The 20,072-nt window shown below is 56.7% G+C and overlaps 1 protein-coding gene across 2 annotated transcripts in view; it reads left to right on the top strand.

The window, feature by feature from the left end:
- Positions 1-20,072, top strand: part of NOC2L (NOC2 like nucleolar associated transcriptional repressor) — a 65,436-nt gene that overhangs the window by 21,342 nt on the left and 24,022 nt on the right. For both annotated transcript variants that reach the window (XM_019541619.1, XM_019541620.1), the window contains exons 12-15: positions 1,295-1,406; positions 8,229-8,342; positions 8,758-8,859; positions 13,999-14,142. In XM_019541619.1, coding sequence (XP_019397164.1) covers positions 1,295-1,406; positions 8,229-8,342; positions 8,758-8,859; positions 13,999-14,142 — 472 coding nt within the window. The remainder of the gene's footprint in view (positions 1-1,294; positions 1,407-8,228; positions 8,343-8,757; positions 8,860-13,998; positions 14,143-20,072) is intronic.

A 20,072-nucleotide genomic window follows, 5' to 3' on the forward strand; every position in this document is an offset into this window, starting at 1 on the left:
GCAGGGAGAAGACCTAGCTGCTTGTCATGGGGCAAACACAGCTTTGAGTGGTCACAAGCTCTGGGCTCGTGTGGGTGGTGCTAAGTGCTACCCCTGTTCAGAAGGCGCTGTTTGCATCAGTCTGCTTATTCTCAGTATTGCAGGAGCCCCTCATTGTGTTGGATCCTGCGTGCACACAACTGACACTTGGCCCCCAAAACCCTGTTACAGCCTAAGGCCGGTGCGGGGGAGCAACGGGGCAGTAGTGAAACAGCTCAGTGTCGTGTGATACAGCCGGCAGTCCGTCTTGCCAGTGGCACCTCTCCTGGTACAGAGGTGGCTGTGAAGGAGAGTTGACGCATCAGCACATGCTACGGCACCTCCTAAATGTGGGCATGGTGTGTCCCTCAGACCCTCCAAAGATTCAGCCAGACCAGAGTACTTAGCATAAATAAAGCAAACATAAAACACATGTCTGGAGGAAGTGCAAACACCGTGTGGGTGAGCTCCCCCACTCCCCACCCTTTCCTGCTGCTCGTTCCAAGTCCTCGCTCTCGCTGGCGGCGCTCTGTGGCAGTAGGTAATGGATCGATTAGACGGCGCGAGAGACTGTCTGCGGCGCTGGTGCCCAAGCTGCCTGGAAGTGAGGCTGCTTCCGTGGGACCAGGGGGTGCAGGCGTGCGGTTTGGTGCCTGTTGGTAGAACGCATGGCTTCCTGCATCCCCTGCACCGTGCCCCAAATGCGAGATACCCCTCCTTCCAGCCTCGCTGTGTAGGCTTACCTGGGCTTTCTGGTGCCCCTCGCCCACCTGCAAAAGAACAGAAGGCAACACAAAAACTGCAGTGTAACGTGCAGTACAGCTAATGCTCCCTTCGTTTGTCACCCACTTTTCCTCCTCTGTCCCACATGGCTTGGTTGGTACTGTGCCCACTGCGAATGCATCCCAAGTACCTTAGCCTGCTCACAGGCTTCTCGAGGCAAAGACGACATAGTGTTTATGCTGGTCGAGTGACCTGTGCAGCTTTAAGTTCTGAATAACGTGGCAGCTGGGTGGGTTAGACCTCAGCAAGGGCTCTGGGAGCAACAAGGGGATGCTGCTCTGTAATGCACATGGTGCAGAGTCTCTGGAAGACCCCAGTTCAGGGACATGTGAGATCCTTAGCTTGGGAGGAGAGTATCTCTGGGCACTTCTGGGGGGAAGCTAAAGGGAGCACCAGACCTGTGAAAGGCCCGAGTCTCCAGTCTGGAGGTTCTTGGGTTCACTCCCCTCCCAGCTGACCTTGCCCAATAACCTCTCCTCCTTTCCTTCTCCAGACTGGTGCCCACAGCTCGTTTCTACCCCCTGCGCATGCACTGCATCCGTGCCCTCACCCTGCTGTCGGAGAACACCCGGACTTTCATCCCAATTTTGCCCTTCATCCTGGAGGTAAAGCAATTCCTTTTCATCCCATAGCAGCCAGTGAAAGCTGCCTAAACGCATACCTGGCTGGCACCTGCAGACTGTTCTTGGGGCTGCAAACTCTCTTCACTGCTTGAATGCCAGTGAGCGGCATCAGAAAGACCAGGTTCACACTATCAATTAGGGAGGCTTAGATGTGGTGCCTCTGTATTGTAGCCCGGGGTGCAGGCATGAATGCCAAGGTTGCCTGGGTACAAACTGCGTCCCTGGAGCTCTGGGGCAGCTTCCAAGAGAGGGGCAGGGGTCCGTTCCCAAGAAGATACAAACCACAGAAGACATCCCATTGCTGTTGTGCCTGGTAACACTACCTTCCTTCAGGAATAGTCCTCATCCCCACCTCTGTGTCCCCTGTCAGCACACTTAGACAGTGCTTTTGAAAGGAATTTGGGGAGTGGGTGCTCCAGTCTGCGAACATGCTGTAGCTAAGCTTACAATGGGCATCCCCTGGTTTCTCCAAGGTGCTGGGTCATCTTGTACCAGGGGGAAGCTATAGCTTTGTGTTTGTCTGTTTACCCTTGATGGGGGGGCTCAGGCTGGAAAACGTGGGTGGGGTTGAGGTTACCAGACTTCCTGACATTGGGGTTGAGGGTGGGGGTGGAAGTTGGACTTTGAGGTTTTGGCTTTGGCCCATCTCTAACTTCTAGCCAAGCCAGCATGGAAATGCCAAGAGTTCAGCCCAGAACTGCCATCGCACACTTTTTGTAATAAGGGTACTTTTATAAATAGTTTATACATGATTAATAGGTGTTTTAATTAATGATTAATCATTATAGACTCCAGCAAATCAATAGGTGGTTTATAACCATCTACAGCCTCATTCCCGGGATGTTGTAACACAGGTTACTTGCAGCTGCAGTCAGCTTATAACATAGCAGGCATCTCTTAACCCTGTATGAGCTGGTTATAAATGTAATTGGCTCCTTAGCTGTGCCCCAGGAAGATTTCATGTCCCAAGTCCCAGCAGTTGGTGGTGCCTGGTCTAAGACTACAGGGCACTGGATCTAGTGAAATGATCATGACAACAAGCCTAACCTGTCCAAACGGAGGATTTTGAGCTGGGGGGAAAGGAGAGGCGTCTCAGTAACTCGTGGGAGAGTTTCACTGGATTCTCGGCTCTGACTTCTCATGCCCTGGCACCTCCAGAGGCAAGGGAGCTGGCAGTGAGCCGGGAGAAGGGGAGTCTTGTGTTATGTCTCCAGACAGCAGCATTTTCCAGCGGGAGCTACTGAGGATGGACTGCGTACGGGCTCCTGTCTTGGTCCTTGTAGCCACAGGTGGCTGAGGACTCTGTGTGCATATTAGTGCTGTGCTGTCAGCCATGGACACCGAAGGCCTCATCAGCCACAGGTTATGCCCAGCAGAGTCGGGGACGGCAGGCCCCACTTCCCTCCTCTTTCTTTCCCCTCACCCCATTGTTGCCCGACCAGTGCACCTCAGGCCTTGCAGCGGGGGAGGCACTGGTAGGTGCAGGAAGGGGGTTTAGTCTCCATGGTGCTGCCTGTCTGCTCATGTTGCTGACAAAGGAGCTACAGGGACCGGTGCTGGTGGCGGCTTCTGTGATTGCACCCAGGACCAAGCCTGCCACATCCTGTCCCCTGGGACCCATTGCCGAGAAGCTCTGCGTTGACTTCCCAGTCCCCTGAGCCCAAGGGAAAGGTGCTTTGCCCAGGGGACTGGGGCTTGGGAGACGCCTGGGTGATTTCCCAGCTCTGCCACAAGCTGCTTCTCTTACCGGCAGCTCTTGCAGTCAGGGTCCTCCTCCTCCCGCCTCGACCTTTCCACACTTTGCCCCCCCAGAGCTGCGAGAAAGCTAGCAAAGCCATAGCACAGCTGAAGCCCAGCGCTGTCTGGGACGAGGGGGGTGCGAGAGGGCCCCAGTGGTCAGCGTGACAGGAGGAAAAGGGTGATGCTGGCTGTGGTGGCAGGGGAGGCGTCTCAGAGAGCGGAGCCAAGCCAGGAGGGCACGTCCCTCCTCGGGGTCTGTTGAAGCAAAGGCTCTTGTGGTTTCGTGTTGTTGTAAACGTCCTTTGCAAACCACATCCTGTCAGCCTGGGGAAGCCAGCGCCGTTTATACATCTCCGGCCTCCCCCGCCACCCCTCCCAGCTCTGGCCCACGCAGCACTGCCGTTTGCCTGCTTCCTTCCTCCCGCCGTTCTCTCTCTCTGAGCCCCTGCCAGCCTGCCTGAGCGACAGAGGCATCTCCTCCCTGCTCAGCAGGGTGCTTTCGGGCTCCAAGAGATAAAGTATTCCCCTTTCTTCCCATTTCACCCTCGTGTAGACCTCCCCCCTATGCCCCCCCATGGCAGGCTGGTGACAAGCTGCGTATCGGCCCCAGCCAGGCATCGCCACACCGCACGCTGAACTTCCTCCTGGCTTCCGCAGGCCTGCGACCGCATCCGACGCTGCTGCATGCGCAAGGCGCTGCCTCGGCTCAGCCTGGCCAGGCCGGGGGCTGAGGGGAGGGGTGCTGTCTTGGGTGCTCGTTCAAAATGCCGCCTTGCCTTTGAGAAGGTGGGGTGATCAGCGTGCAGGAAAACCCTTTCATCTCTCTGCATCCGCCGCATCCATTCCCCCTTGCTCCCTTCCCCTACATCATCCATTGGGTGCTTCGCAAGAGCATTTCAGGGTGGGGTTTTTTTGGTCTTTGTCCATCTCCATCCTCCTTCCTCTCAGCGTGGAAGTGCATGAGCTCCCTCCCAGCCCCCTCACAACTTTGCCTCTGCAGCCAGCCATCCTCCCGGAGGTGGCAGTGTGGGGTGGTTATCCCCAGCGGGGAAACTGAGGCACAGAGAGTTGATGGAACTTGCTTAAAGTGACCTGAAGAGCGTGTGGCTGAGCCCAAAGGTGAAGCCAGGTTTTCCTAGTCCCAGCTCACTTTCTTAATGATAAGACCCGGGCAGACCCATACACAGCCCAGTTTCCAGGGCAGGGTGACGCTGCGGGTCCTTGGTGGTACCAGGGGCTGGACTCTGGAGCTTGCGGCACCGCCGTTGTTTGCGTTTTTTGGCTCGGCAGCAGCCAACGTCTTTGCGTGGGGAGCGCCCTGTTTGCAGTGCCAGAATTCGGGTTTTCCGAAGCGGCAAGTGTTTTGTTTTATTTTATTTCATTTTTTTTGCTGGCGGCGAGAGGTGATAATGCTAATTCCACCCCCGGTGCAATCAAGGCAATCCACCGCTCACCGCCTCTCCCCCTTCCCCCGGCCCCTGTCACCGCAGAGCCTTCAGGAGATGTCAGATTGAATGTCTGTGCGATTCCTCTAGGCACAGGAATTCCCCAAGCCCCTGCCACTGGAAATGAGAGCCGGCTCCTTGATTCATCCTGACAGGGACTTCTGCTCCTCAGCAGAGGCAACCAGCCACAGCGCCGCTCGGACCAGGCCCTTCCAGGAGGGGGATCGGCTGGGAGAAGCCATCTAAAAATTGCCTTTTTGTGCTGCTGAGGCAGCGGGGAGGGGAGGGGAAGGTCTATTTCGGATTCTTCCCCTTTCAGGGCCACACGTTCCCAGCGCTTTCTCAGCGCTTCAATTATTTTGTGACAGGAGCTTGTTTCTGCAACGAGAGAATTGGCGGCTCGACCGCTGGAAGGCAAGTGTGGGTAAACAAGGTGGAAATCTCCCCATGGGGAGGCCTGGCGTGCCAATTTAAAATTAGCTGCTCCTCCGGGGGGGTGGGGAGCAGGTTAGCCCTGCCACGCGGAGAAAGGCAGGAGCTTTTCACTCCGCTGACACTCAGATGGCTGGAGTTTAGTGTGGGCTGTGCAGTGGGCTGTGCAGAGAGGCTCCCGGGGGTGTGTGGAGGGGGTGGGAGGGGAAGGAAGGAAGGAAAGGGGCTGGTTGTGTCTCTGAGGCTCGCAGCCGAAGCAGGGGCAGTCGATAACACTGGGCTTTGTAGATGGCGCTTCTCAGCCATGGGAGGGCAAAGATGCAGCCACGGTCATCTTGACTCCACAGGTGGAGAAACTGAGGCGGGGAAGAGTCTTGCCACAGGTCACACAGGCAGGATGCCTCACAAATCCCAGACCCTCTCGGCTGCTATGGCCCCGGGCTGTACGTGCTACGGAAGAAGCATGTCCTCTGTCCACTTCGCCGCGCTCCCTAGCCCATGTGTTGGGATAGAGCAGAGGTGGGCAAAATGCAGCCCGTGGGCTTGCCCCTGGCCGCCTGTCACGCAGCCCTCGATGGCTTGCCAAAACTCAGTAAGCGGCCCTCTGCCTGAAAATTGCCCACTCCTGGGATAGAGGCTGAGAAGACCGCCCCCACCACACTAGTCCCAGGGTCCTGAACTGCGTCTGGGCTGGCACGGGAGAGAAGAGGGGAATCCGCACTCGGGGCACCTAGCTTTGGGATGTCCAGGCAAGATGCTGACAGACCTGGACAGAGCTGCAAGGCAGCAGAAGCAGGATGGGGACGGCCAGGAGTGGAGAAACTGTGTTTGCACCGTGGTGGGGTTTGGCATCATCTAGGCTGGTATGGGCCAGGGACTCTTTGGCAGCACGGGGTACAAGTGAGTGACCTGCAGGTGAGGCAAGACCACTGCACTCCCCCCAGTCTGCTGTCATGGGTTTTTCTCTGCCTCAGCCGGGTTGACCTGAGACTTTCCTGTCCTCTCCCTCCACGCGTCCTTCCCAGCATGCCTCCGCTGTCCCTGCCCCCAGCCTGGGCACAAGCCTCCATCCCTCCTGCCATGGCCGTTCCCTCAACGCACATCCAGCTCAGCTGCCTGGCCTCTCCGGCGAGTCATCTGCCCGCCCGCCCCTGCTCTGCCGCCAGCATGCACGGCCCCGCCGCCTGGCGCTGTAATGTGTCTGACCTTGGGGATCAATACTGCTGTTTTGGCCAAAGAAATAACCGTGCATAACGAGATTTATAGCATTGATTCCCCAGGCCCAGGGCTCTTTGTTTTCACAAGCCACCAAGCTCGTCCCTCCCTCCCAAATAAACCGGGGCTGACAAATCAAATGCAAAGCATCGATTGCTCGCTGCGCACGTTTCTGGCCTTGGGGCAGCCAGTGACCTGGACCCTCCTGCCCCAGCAGCCAGAGCACGACCTGCCTTGCCCCTCTGCCGGGGCTGGGCAGGGGGGTACCAGCTGCTGGTGTGATGCCTACCAGGCATCCTTGTTGTGTGGGATTGCAGCGGGGATGTGGAGCCTCCACTGCTGTTGGGCACGTGGGCTGGGCTGGACCAGGCTAGCAGGATAGAGAGCTTTTTGCCCCCGCACTGAAGGTTGCCTGTCCAGGAAGGTTGGCAGGGGTGGGCAGTTTATTGGGCCTTTGTGACAACAAACCCCTGTCTAGCTCCCCAAATCGTCCCCCATTAGGTCAGTTGTTGGTGTCTCTGCCACAGCAGCCCAGGATTGACCCGAGCACACGGTCCCTTCTGCCATGCTCCTGCGTGCTTGGGAAGGGGCACGTGGTGTGCCACCTTTCACTGCAGCTCCCTGTCCTGGAGGCCGTCATTACTCAGAGCTGACACTACCTAAATCCCAGTACATGCCTCATGTCGTGGCTTTGGCCCCCCCAGAATAGCCCAGGGTGTGCCAAGGGTCGCCCACAACTGTCAGGGCAGCGGGGAGCCAGGCTGGGTTCCCAGGAAAGCTGTTGGGTTTCCAGCGCATTTCAGCTCCCGGGGACGGCACGTCCTGCAGAGAGTGACCTTTATGGGAAGCTAAGAATAGAGACTCTTGTCAGCCCATTTCCCCACATCCCCCAAGGGAAGCTGGAAAGCTCCTCCCTGTGTGTGGGGCAGCAGGAGCAGACTGCGCATGCCTCCGCCTTGAGTGCCAGGCACGAAGGTTTGAAATGAATACAGCTCTTCATGAAAACCACACTGGAGGGGTTGCCTCAGAGAGCCCCATCACCCTGCCCCTCAGCCTGCCCTTCCAGCACTTGCTTGGGGAGGGCTGAGAGGGTCATATCATGGGCCCCAGCTGGAGGGTTGACATTGTGAGCCTGAGCACTGGGGTTTGAGTCAACCTCATGGTCTGGGAGACCTCTGTTTCCAGAGAAGGGGGTGACTCTGCCTGGTCCCTGGAAAGGGACAGGTTTCTCCCATGTGTCCCCGGGTTTCGTGCATTCATATGTAAAGGGCACCAGGATGTTGGTGAAAGACTGGCCTTGGCTGCACCAGTTGGAGACGCTTAGGAGGAGACTATGGATACAGGGGCCTTGTTACCCAGGCTGGCCAGCCTTCATGCTCCCTGGGGGGAGGTTGGTTTTAGTTGGAAACAAAAGGTTAAGAGACATGGAGGATGTTTTAATGAGACTATGCGGAAGGCTGTGCTGGGACCTTGCCAGCATGAAGCAGCTTATTACCTCAAAGGATGGCTTGAATATTTTCAGGCCTTAATAGAACAGTTGAGCTTTGGCAACTTGGGGCAAACTTGAGATTTCCTTGTGTCATTGTCTAACAGATTTTGCTGCCCTTCGTGCTGCTGCAGCAGCTATTGCACATGTGTGTCCAAGGCTCTGATGGGGCAAGGCACTTGCTCTCTGACTTGCACCACTCTCCTGTCCGGGCGCGATTAGGTCTCTCGGGAGGGACTGCAGGGTACTGGATAGAGCAGGGCAATGGGAGTCACGGTGTCTGGGCTGCGTTCCTAGTTCTGCTGCTGATTCTGTGACTTGACTGAGTTGCCTCACCTCTGCTTGTCTCAGTGTCCCTGTCTATACATGCAGTATTGGCCTGTCCCTGGGAGTCATTCCCGTGGCAGCCTGGTCTTTCCATAGGAGGCCTTGTGCTCCCTCTTCCCAGTGCCATCATCTTTACATCGGCTGCTTCCTCTCTTGCAGGTTTTCCAGCAGGTGGATTTCAATAAGAAGCCAGGCCGCATGAGCCTGAAGCCCATCAACTTCGCTGTGATCCTGAAGCTGTCCAATGCCAATCTGCAGGAGAAAGCCTTCCGAGTGAGTGCAGACCCCTCCTGTGGGGAGTTTCTGCCTTCCCAAGGGGGTCGCTCTGTAATGCACGGTGCAGCTAGACCAGTCACATGTTTGTCTCTTGTGCTGTGTTGAGGGGTATATCCATGTAAGGGGGCTTGTTTCCCCAGCTCACATTCATGAAACTCCCAAGCAGAGACCAGTAGCTTTGTGCCCGGTTCAGCTAGGGCAGCTGACCCGCAAGGAGCATGTGCAGTGCAGCCAGGGTCCCCTTACGCAGTGTCAGAAGGGTTCAGCTCTGCTAGCCCATGACTCCTTCCACCCAGAACCTTAATCCTGGCCTGGGAGTTCAGGACCATGGCACAGTACGCCATGCGCTGGGATTTGGCTCTGATGTCATTGCTCTGAAGTCATCGCTTTCTATTTCTACCCCTCTCCCCAGGATGGACTCATTGAGCAGCTGTATGACCTGACTCTTGAATATGTCCACAGCCAAGCCTACAGCATTGGGTTTCCAGAGCTGGTCTTGCCAGCGGTCATTCAGGTAAGGCGCTCTATGGCAGGAGAGACTTGCCCCTTGTAGTTGTGTGGTACATCTGAATGGCACAGGCAGCTGCTGGTGTCCCCTCTGCCCATGATTTTTCCCTTGGCATGTCCCTGTTTAGGTGGAATAGAAACAGGGAGATTTGGGGGCAACAGGAGAGTGGGCTTTAATGAGGAAGAGGATCTGTGCTATGCCTCTTTTTTGGGAGACAGGATGGGGTGTGCAATTGCTGCAGGCATGTTCATGGCTAACACATGCACATTGGCTTCTGGTACAGGTCTGTCCACACTACTGTGTTGTCCCAGGACAGGCCTGAGCTGGGATCTAGGGCCTGGGAAGAGTAATCCTCCTGTGCCCCAAAGCCCCTCCCGCGCTCCCCACAGGATAGCATGATCACCCCCAGCCTTTCCTGTAGCTCTTTGACCTGGGGCCTCCCACTCCTCACACATGCCACCATCTTTCCCTGTGTCCCTGCACATGTCATCACTTGACAGCAGGCTCTCAGCCCATTGCATATCTCCCACAACGTTGTGCCCCCGCTAACACACTAAGCTCTCTGGTCACTGCATTGCTTCCCCATTGGGACTGATGCATATTAGACGGGCTAATTCCTCGTTAATAGGAGGATGGTGTTTAAGAAACAGCGACTCCTTGGTTCTGAGCAGCTTCAACTCCTGCGTTTGTGCTCCCCTCCCCCTCACTCATCCACCACCGAATTTTGATCGCTTGAGTGCTGGATGCTGGAAGAGACCTGGCTTAGCTGTGCTGCCCCACTCTTGCCCTGTGAGCCTGTGCATCATTGCTTTGTGTAGGTGCCATTGGCTCGTGTCTCTGTGTACTTTTGCTATGACGCCTCTGGCTGCAACGGGAGTGACTTCCTAGCTGGGGACCATTGGCTGTTTGCGGGGCTCTTTTGCTCATCTCTGCAGACAAGCCTCTACCAGTGCCTGGTTGTTGGCTGGGGTCCTGTGCCTTGACAAGGCCCTTGCCAAGCCGGCGCCGCGTTGCATTGGCTGATAGGAGGTGACGGGCTCTCCCTGCAGGAGGAGAGCTGTCCCCGTGTTCACCCGTTGATAAGCGGAGGAGGCACAAAGCCTTTTGCTTCCAGCCAGCAGCTGCGGAGAGCAGCGAAGCCGCCGGAGCCACCGCGTGACTGGAATGTCTGCCGGCCCCCGGCTGCCTGTGACTTCCAAGCATGCCCCCAGCCCTGCCCGCACTTCTGCGGATAGCAGATTCGCTGGATAGCTTTTGTGGCCATGGGTAGCCGCAGCCTCCAGAGTGTCTCTTGGGGGCTGGGGTCGGCTTCCTGAAGGCTTGGGGTGCCGAGGTGGCAGGCTGTGTCCCTGGGACGCTTCCAGAACAGCTATAAAAATCCAGCTGTCCTGCTGCCTTCCTCCCAGTTTGCTCACTGGCACCCCTCCCGCCTCGTCGCGGGGGTCGGGTTCCAGCTGGCACGGGGCGCGCTCATCGGCCTCTGGCAGGCGGCTTGGGGAGCAGCCCGGCTGTACTGACTCCAAGCTGAACTTTTACAGCCTCCTTGCCTGGAAGGCAGGAAGCGCAAGGGAAGATCAAAGGGAGGCAGTGCCAGGAGGAGGGAGATGCTTCAAAGGCTTCTGTTCTGCCTGGCGGGTTGGGAGCGATGTGGGGCTGCCACCCCGACGCCTCCTCAGGGCAGGGCTGGACTCGAGGGCATGGGCTGGGCTGGCTGCTCCCGAGCCCCACGAGCTGCCTGACGGCCGGTTGGAACGAGCAACGCAGACACGGAGCTGGCGGGGAGAGACGCCACCGTGCAGGGGGATGCCGGGGAGAGGGCGTGATCTGCAGCCAGACACGGCGGGAGCGGTGGCTGCTGCTTGCCAAATGCCTGGCCTACTCCTCTCCCTCCGTGCTTTGGTGTGGGGAGCGGCCTTGGTTTGGGCTGCCCGGGACACGCAGGCCCTGACTGCTCCAGCTCATTTATAGCCCCTTGTGTTGTTTCCAGCAAGGAGAGCTGGGCTTTTGCTGTGGTCTCCACTGGTATAAACCATTGGTGTTTAAGGCTGGCAGGTTGACAGAATCAATCCTGCTAATCACTGGGCTGCTTAGCTGGGAACTGGTGTGAGATGTCGCTCATTGCACACGCACAGCCTTTAGTCTGGCGGATACAGCCAAGCTGTTCGGCAAAGTGGACGTGCACACACATGTGCACGCGCACACCCCTTTTCTGCTCCTGCCTTCCTGGCCCTCTCTGCCTCCAAGTACAGGAGTCAGGGCAGGAGCAAGATCTCATCCCCTCGTTACAATCCACAGCAGGTTGTGGTGGGACAGGGGCAGAGGGAGAGGAGGGGAGGGGATGAGCGCATGATGCTGAGCTGCATAGATAGTGCTGGAGATTTTGCAGGATTTCTGGTGACACTTCTGCGACGAAAGAAAAATGATAATGTACGTTGTGGCGGATGAAATGGATCTGGGGCTGCAGCTGCTGGGATCCAGGGAGATAAATAGAATGACAAATGCGTCCCTCGGTGAAGATAAATATGCAGCACCTATGAAGATACATATTTTAGAGGGAATTGGGGGGAGGGGTTTGACTAGCAGAAGAATAGTTTTTCTGACCAAGTTTTTCTAAGTAAAACGTTGGGAGTTGCGCTGGGGGGGGTATGATTTATTTTAGTCCTCTGCCTTCTGAGTTTAGTTTGGATAATGCAGGGGTGTTCATCACCTTGGGGGTGTGAGACAGGGACACAAGGGAGGACCCTGCTGTGGGACACCAGGAAATAATGTGTTTGCTCACATATATCACTCCCCCCCCGGGTAACATATGCACCTTGTTTGTGAAAGGCATGAAGAAGAAAAGGATCTTTTCTGGAGAGACTCTTGGGGCGGAGGGCGGGGGGAAGAGAAGGTGTACACAGCCAGCAGCTGGGGAGCCTGGCATACAGCACATGCAGCTTTTTGCTTTTCTTTGGCAGAGGCTTAAGTGGCAGGAACTGCTGTTATCTTACTTCCTCAGTTATAATGTGCACCCCAAGTTCCAGCTGCTGAATTGTAGTGGAAAAAATGTGTGTTTATATGAGGAAATATGGTACTGATGACAACCTTAATCCAGGGTTTGGCTCTTGCTCCCCTGCTGCAGGAGCTGTCAGTAATAGAGGCACTTCAGGTTAGCAAAGAGCAGTATCCAGGTGCAAGCATCATTTCTTGGACAGTAGTTTCCCTTCTTGCTGGCACATGCCCGACTGATCCAGTCCATGAGGTCAGTTAAGTGGAAACCAATTTACCCCCATTTCTCTTGTCCCACAGGCAGACTTCAGACTCAGTAGGGAGGGTAATGCTGAGCCTGCCACACAGCTTAGTGCTATGGCAGCCCCTGCGGGCTTCATTGCGTACGTGCACACAAACAGGGACAGCCTGTCTTCTGAGGAGCTGGCATCACTGAAGGCAAAGGAGAAGTGGGTACAGAGAGAAGTGAAGGGACTTGCCTTGTGTCACAGCCAGGAGTCAAACCCAGCTCTCCTATGTCCCCATTCAGCGCTCACCTCTCCAGCAAGCCCCTTTGCAGTCCCCAGGGCTTTGGATGCCAGGCAGCAGCCCTTGTAGCCCTTCAGCAACTGCAAAGCGAGGGTGGACAGCGAGCGGTAAGCTAGTCCTGCCTTGCAGACCCACACACCATTCGGAGCTATTGTTCCTCACCAGAGCTTCTCTGTGTACCCTGATCGATGAAGCCATTCCTGTTAGCTCTAGGCAGGGCCCCACTAACCGGGCAGAAATTGAGACAGGGGTGTACCTGGACTTGACCAAGACTGCTTGGAGCATCTGAGCCAAGTCTAGACCTCCCAGCATTGTAGCAGAGGGCTGAACACGCTGATTTGCAGATGGGGGAAGGTCTCTTGCTTGGAAGATGGGGGGTGACTTTGCCAGGGCCAGGCACTGCTGAGGGACTGCCTCACTGGCCTTGTGCCTTTTGCCCCATTTCCCCCCTCTTGGCTGGCCCTGCTGGGGTGGGGTTTTCTTGTCAATGCAAGTATCCATAGGAGCCTGCCTTGGAGAGCTCTGGCATCTGGAGACGGGGAGGGGCATTTGGCAGGCAGGATGGTAAACCTGGGAGGAGGCTGCTTCTCTGCCTGCCCTCCGCTTCTCTTTTGGGGCTGGGGGACTTCCAGACCTCATTGGCCTGAGCGTGGGAGCTTGGGAAAATGGCTTGAATGGGGGGGAGGAATTTGGGGGGAGACTGAGTTCACATAAGGACAAGGTTAGTCTTGTGCTGCACCAGGGGTTGGGGGGAGAGGGGGTTTGTTTAAAAAAAAAAAAAAAAAAAAGCCCTCAATCTGGTTGCAATAAAACAGCCTGGCTGTCTCATAAAAGTGGAGCGTGTTTCCTGAGCGGAGAGCCGGCGGGGGCTGTTTCTCTGTGAGCAGGAGGGTCGGGCCCGGCACGGCAGGCAGCCGCAGACTCTGTGGTTTCGGAGCAGGGCTGGCGTCTCTCCCGAGGCTTCCACTGGAGGCCTCGGCTCCAAGAAGCGTCGGCTTGTCGGGGCCTTGCATTGTCCACAGACGGGCTTCGGTTGCAACTCAGCGTGCGGTGGGCTTGTGGGTTTGTGCTCGTGAGGGAATGAAGCGCAGGGATGGGGCAGCAGGCCCTGGGCCATTTTCACCCCAGGTGACTCCATCTTAACTTGCCATGTGTTGGGCACTTGACCCCAGTTCAGTGCTCCCTCTGCTCTTCCAGACCTGGGTTTCTTCCACACAGCTTTTCTGGCGCCCCCAACCCTGCCCTGCACCCCGCCTCCTGCCCCTTGTCCCGTGGAAGCTGCAGTTCCCAGCCCACAGACTGTTTCCAGCCCGATGCTTGGACTCTGCTCTGGATGCTCTCTCCAGAAACAAGCTGCGATCAAGCATTCGGAGAGCTGTCCCAGAGCAAAGCCCTCCGGCTGGACTCCACGCCAACATCTGCTCTGCTACATACGTTTGCACACGTCCAATGGTGCTGACGGGACCCGTGCAGCCAAGATGGGTAATAGCCAGGCAGTCCCTAGGAGCATGTGGGGAGATGAGTCCTGTGCTGCCCGTCTCTGGGGTGGGAGCCGGGCGGCTGCTTTGTTTGGAGAATCGGCTTATGGAAAATCTTAGCATTTCTGTCCTTCTTCTCCCCCTCCCCTAGCTCAAGTCCTTCCTGAAGGGATGCAAGGTTGCCAACTACTGCAAGCCAATGCGGCAACTTCTGGAGAAGCTGCAGGAAAATGCTGCCTACATTGGCAGCCGGCGCCAGAAAGCCACCTTTGGCGTGGCCAGCACGGAGGCTGTGGTGAGTCTGCAGCTTGGGGTTTGACTTCCTGGCAAGACGGTCAGACTCCAGCTGCTGGGGTCAAGGCGGTGGCAGGGGGAGGAGGGGCGAGGTCACGCCGGCAGGAGTGAGCATGGTGTGGGGGGTGCATTCAGAAGCAACCGGACCCCTTGTTGGAGGCTGTAAGTGGGCTCTGTGGCCAAGGGTGGCACGGAGAGCAAGGTCTGTGTCTGAAGCTGCAAGTAGTGCAGATGTGGGATGAAATTCCCTCTTCGTGTGGCCCAAACAGCACATAGGCCTGTTTTGCACATGCGTGTGTGTGAAAGGGGCAGAGACTGAGACAGAGCCAGGAGGATGGAAATCCTGTGCCAATATTTCCCCTCTACCCCTCCATTCCTGCCTTGGCCCCTGCTCGCTCCCCTGTGCTGGCACCATGCGCGAATGCTTCTTGGCTGCGTGTAGTTGGAGATGCTTCTTCTTGCCTTCTCTCCCTTTGGCCTCTAGTCTGTCTGCACAAAGCCAGGCCCGCCGAGACAGTGGGAAGGGAGGGAGGATTGCCAAGGGAGGCCGACCAGCTCCCCTAATGCTGAAACTTCGCATTGTCTTGGCTTGAACCCTCTCCGAGATGGATACGCTCCCCAGGCTTGGGGCTATTTGGACTCTGCAGCCTGTGAATCTACAGCAGTGGAGGTGGGTGGGGGAATGAAGTAGGGCCACCATTCCCTTTCCAGGTGAAAATACTTGAGCCTGCAAAATAGTCTGGGGTTGGAGTGAGCCAGAGGGAGCAGCACGCAGGTGAAAGCTCCACCTGTTAGCACCAAGCCGGGCATGGAGCAGGAGTTGTACTGCAGACTAATTTATCTTCAGACGCTCAGCTGTGGGGACTGCAGGGAAATTATCCTTTTAAATCCTGGCATATCAGCGCCAGGCCGCAGCCGCGTTGTTCTGGGATTAAGGGGCTGATGGAACTGGTTTTGAAGTGACTAAGTATGCTTTGGTTCTATAAATGCCGCTCTGGATCGGACTATCTCGCCAAAGGGATTAGTCTTCCCGGCTGGAGCGAGGTTTTTTTTCCCTCGCAGGCGAAGCGGTGACCACCCACCCGCTCTGCAGAGGGGAAGATTGCAGCCTCTGGGGCTCTCGCAAAGCACGGGGCTGAGGACGATCGCATGCTAAATAAAAAGGGTTTGCAGCAATGCTGCAATTATCTGCTCGCTCCTGGCAGCGCCGGCTGTATTCCTGTTTATCGCAACGTGGTGATTATTTTTAATGTCTCGCTGCCTGCGCAGGTGCCAGGTTGTATGTGGCACCTGCTCTCCCCAGGAGAGGCAGCACCTGGCTTCGGAAATGGCAGGCGTCAGCCAGACGTCAGCTGAGCCCAGGGGTGCATCTGCGGGTGGAACTGCATTGCACAGCGTGGGTGAGCATCAGGTTCAGAGACGTACAGCAGCAGCCTGTGGGATGCCCCATGTTCCTAGGTTGCCTCGACGCTGCAGTGAGGCAAGCAGCGTCACGAAGAGGAGGGAGCATAGCTCCTGCCTGGAGCATTGCAGCAGCTGGTTGCTGAGCCCCCACCGCCCTCTGGCAGAAGGAGGGACAGCTGATCCCGCGCTCCCCGGGTGAGGAGGGGACACTGTTGACCCATCTTCTTCCCCCACGGGGCAGGTTCTGTGGCCACTGCCCTGCAGACAGCCCACGTGGATGTCCAAGGAAGATGGCGTGGAGTGCCTCTCCGAGTCCAGGCTGAGCCCGCCTCCAAGCACCTGGCACATGTGGGGCACAGGCACTCTTCCTCAACAAATCGTCACTGTTGGAAAGGGGTGGGGGGAGAAGGCGCCCTGAAGTATGCGTGCATTCACAAGAGCAACTGAAAGCAAATGCTCTGGTGTTCCCAGCTAGCCTCATGTGCCAGCGCCCCGGGCAGCTGACAGCTCCGCAGACGGGAGGTTGAAGTGACATCTCAAGGCCAAGCGTTTCTGCCCCCAGGCTCTTGCCTCGGTTCCCAGGCAGCTCTGGCCAGACAGAACCTGCTCGTGAGATCCTGAATTTGCAGAGGAGTGGGTTTAACTGGCAGCCGGGCTCGCAGGCCTGGCTGAATCTGAGTGCCGCGAGAGAGGGGCTTCGGGCACTTCTCCACTTGCCCCTCCCTCCTCTGCTGCCTGGGCCTTTTCTGCTGAGAAACAAGGGCTTTTGGGATTCATACGGGGGGCTATGGTGGTGCAGAGCCAAACATGCCATTCACAGCCAAAGGAAGCCTGCGGTGGAGGAGCAGCCAGTGCTGTGACACCCCCGCAGCCTCCCCCAACTTGAGATTCAAACGGAGCTGTTTGCTTTTGCTCCCGAGGCACCGTGTGGCAGAGCCAGGGCTGCTTGGAGACGCAGGGCCGGATGCTAATCGGATTAATGCATTAATGAATATTTTCCTGGGCAGAAAACGGAGCCTGCTGCTCACGCTCACTCAAGACACGCTGCCTGCCAGCCCTGGCCACAGACTCCTTGGCACCGGTGCAGGTCGCTAGGGCAGCGGGATGAAGGGCAGGGAGGGGAAGGCGTGCAGCCAGGGCTACAGGCAGCTGCGTCTGCTGAAACCCAAGGGAACGTGTGTCCTCTGGGCTGGTTCTGGCCTGTGCCCTGGGCATGCCTTCTGCTGTCCTAGCCGTTCTCGCACCTTCCTGGGTCTCGTACCCATTTTGAGATGATATGCTGCTGTGGACAATAAGAAAAGTAATGCTTGATCTCACTAAAACCACAGCAGGACCTTCTCGCAGCACAGGCTCCATGGAGAATGGCTCTTTGTTTTCTTAATCTTATTCCCTCCCTTTATATTTTCCCTTCCTTTTCTGTTGTTTCCTCTCGTGGACCCCCAAGGTTCACGGCCTACCCCTCAGTCTATGTAGCCTAAGTTGTGAAACCGCAAGGCAGAGGATGCTCAGCTTGCAGGGAACAGGATCGCAGCCATGTGAGGGGGTTCGGGAGAGGATGGGGTGTAGCTGACACCTTCAGTTCAAGCTGCCTCAGAAGATGAAGTCCTCCATTTCAACGGGGAGACTTCAGAGAGAACTTCAGCCCACCGGGCACTTGTGGACACAGAAGCATTGCCCCTAAGTGATGAGGGTGGACTGGAGGTGCCTACGCGTGACTGCAGTCAGGCCAGTCTAGGCTCTCGCTCCCTGCCGTGCATCGCAGAGGGGGCTGCGTTTCATTAAAGCCCAGGTGAGGAAGTCCTTCTGACCCACGAGAGATTGCAGCCCCGCAGCACGGCTTTCTGTGGATGCAGCACTGCCTTTCGACCTGGGCTTGCAGTGAAACAGCAGCCAGCTGTTGCACGCTGTGGGACCCCCTCCCAGAATGGAGGATGCAGCGCAGGAACAAGCAATCCCAGAAAATTCCCATGAGAGCAGCGCACCACGTTGGAAGTACCCTGCCGGGTCAAGGGGTGAGCCTCTGTCCAACCATCAGGCATTTCCAACCATCAGCGAGTTGCCGTCACTGGAGAGTCCTACCAGGAGAACCGCTGCCCAGTGAAACTTCCTGCTGAGCGTGAAATGAGGGAGCATGGGGGAGATGCAAGAGCCAGGGCAGCCCACGGGAGTGGCGAGGCAGAGCACTGAATGCCGGCTGCCCCTAAAAGCAGCAATAGAGTGGCCTCTGGAGGAGGCCTTACCAGTCGAAGTTGGGCTTATCACAGCGATGGAAGTGCAGCCTCTGGATCGGTTGCAGTTGAACCCCAGTGATGTTCCAGCATGTTGGGCACACCGCGAAGAGCCCTTCTCCAGCAGAAAAGCCACTCCCAAGGACAGGCCATACTCGGATGCTTCATCCAAATGCTCGATTATGGTTAGAAGGCAAAAGAGATCTCTAGGGGAAAACATCCCCATGCTGCTCGGGGATTGCCACTGCTGCCTGACGGGTGGGAGGGAGCAAGAGCAGAGCTGGGTTGTCTGAGAGCAGGCATCTACAGGGACACGTGCCAGTAGACGCCAGCCTTCTGCTTGGTCAGCATGTTGAAGAAGGGTTGTGGGTAGCTGGACCGCAGACGCAGGCTCTGGTCATGCTGTCTGGAGCTGGGTTGCAAACAGTCCCAGGAGGGGGATGTGAATCTGGGGCCTGTCCTTCCTGGAAAGGGCCTGCTCAGCTGTGGTATCAGTGGTGCCCGTCCTGGGACACGGGGTGGGATTGTGACACGAGTCACCCAAGTGCGGCTTCTGGGGCCGGTTGCGGACACCACAGATCCTGTGTTGCCGCTCCCAGGTGTGCTGTAGCCCCTGGGCTATATGCCTTGCTGCAGCTCCGTGGATGCAGGCTGACTCTCCACCAGGGAATGGAGCTGCCCTGATTTAAGGAGCTGCCAACTCTCTGCTGCCTCTGCCTTAAAATTCTTCAGATAAACCTTTCCCCCTGCAGACACGGCCCTGAACAGGGGAGCCCACGCTCTGCAGTATCTCGCCAGGAGGAGCTGCTCCCGCGGGCTGAGCCCGCAGACAGAAGCGGGGTTTTCAAGCAGTGCCACAGGAGAGATGGGCTGGAAGTGCCTTTTTTGTTGCTGGCGCACATGCCAGCTTGCTTAGTTCGCTCAGGTGCCAACCTCTCTCCTGCTTTGGCCAGCACCGAATGGATCTGCATTCATCTCCATCCTGTCACCACTCTCCTCGTCCTCCTTCTGCTCCTCCTGATTACTACCTACACTTGTTGTCTCTCCTTACATTAGATTGTCTCTACGACATGCTTGCCCGACGCCTCTGGGCGCTGCTGTAATCCAGATAATAAGGTACAGATCTATGTGGGATCTGAGTTAAAGCAGCGCTGCCAGGTTGAAAAGCATGCGTTTGAATTCGGCGTGTCCTCTCCCTCTCTCAGTAATCACATTCCCGATGATTAAAGCTGCAGGAATTTCTAACCATCTAATTTACTTCCCACTATTTATGGCACTTGCATCTCCCGGTTCCCTCTGCTCAGGCAGTAAAAACAGATGCGGTGGTTCTCGCTCTCCGCTTTCGCAGACGGGGAAATGTTTGCTTCGGAAATAAATGCTTTGGCCACAGACTTAAAACCCAATCAGCCCTCCCTTGGACGCGGCTTGGAAAATGCCGGCTTGAGGTTTCTAACAGCAACAAAATCCTGGGTTTTGGGACCAAGTTTGCCCTGAGCCATCGCCAGGCCAGACGCGGAGTCCAGAGATTCCAGCGGCAGAAAATCCCCCTGCGCTCTGCCCTCCAGTTGTGCTTGAAGCTGTGGCTCTTTCTTCAGTGCTGCTAACTGCTGTGTTTGTGTCTCCTTCCCAAAGCCATGTAGTGCAGGGGGGTCTCAATTCGGGGTCAGAGCTTCACAGGGGAGACATTGAAAGAAGGGCCTGCAGAGAATCAGGCCCCTTCTCATAGGGGCCTAACTATGGGTCTAAAAACATAAGACTGCCAGGCTTAAGAGCCTTGTCACACGTCCTTCTCTGCAAAGCACCCAGTGTGCAGTGCCCCCAGCTCTGACTCCTCCGCGAATGCCAGCGGTGTCTGCATCCTGAAGCCCTTGGGAGTTAAACCGTGCAGGCTGGCGAGCTCCGTCAGGCTGCCCAGAACAAGTGATTTTTTTGGGTGATCTCATTCCTTTTTGGGGATGTCCAAATGAACCCTGAAAGGGGTGTGGATTTTGGACACTGCTGAGCCGCTGGTCCCAATACTCGTGTTCTTTAAGGTGTCCCTAGCCGCTTCTGCTCCCAGCCGTTGCTTGCATGGGGCAGCTTTGTCCGTGGCCTTAGCATACGTCCCCCAGCCCAGCTGGCACTGGCGGCGCTGTGTGGCAAGTCCCATTCGTGACAACGTTTTCACCCAAATGAGGGCTCTAAATCTTCACAGCTCCCAGCCCTGGCTCCATAGGCTCGCTCATGGTTCAAAAGAATAAGGCCTGGGTCTGCTCAAAGCAGGCCCCGAGGCTGGGTGCAGACTCCCTTGTTAGCTCTG

The sequence above is a fragment of the Crocodylus porosus genome, unplaced genomic scaffold (assembly GCF_001723895.1).
Source record: "Crocodylus porosus isolate Cpor-Errol unplaced genomic scaffold, CroPor_comp1, whole genome shotgun sequence".
Lineage (NCBI taxonomy): Eukaryota > Metazoa > Chordata > Crocodylia > Crocodylidae > Crocodylus > Crocodylus porosus.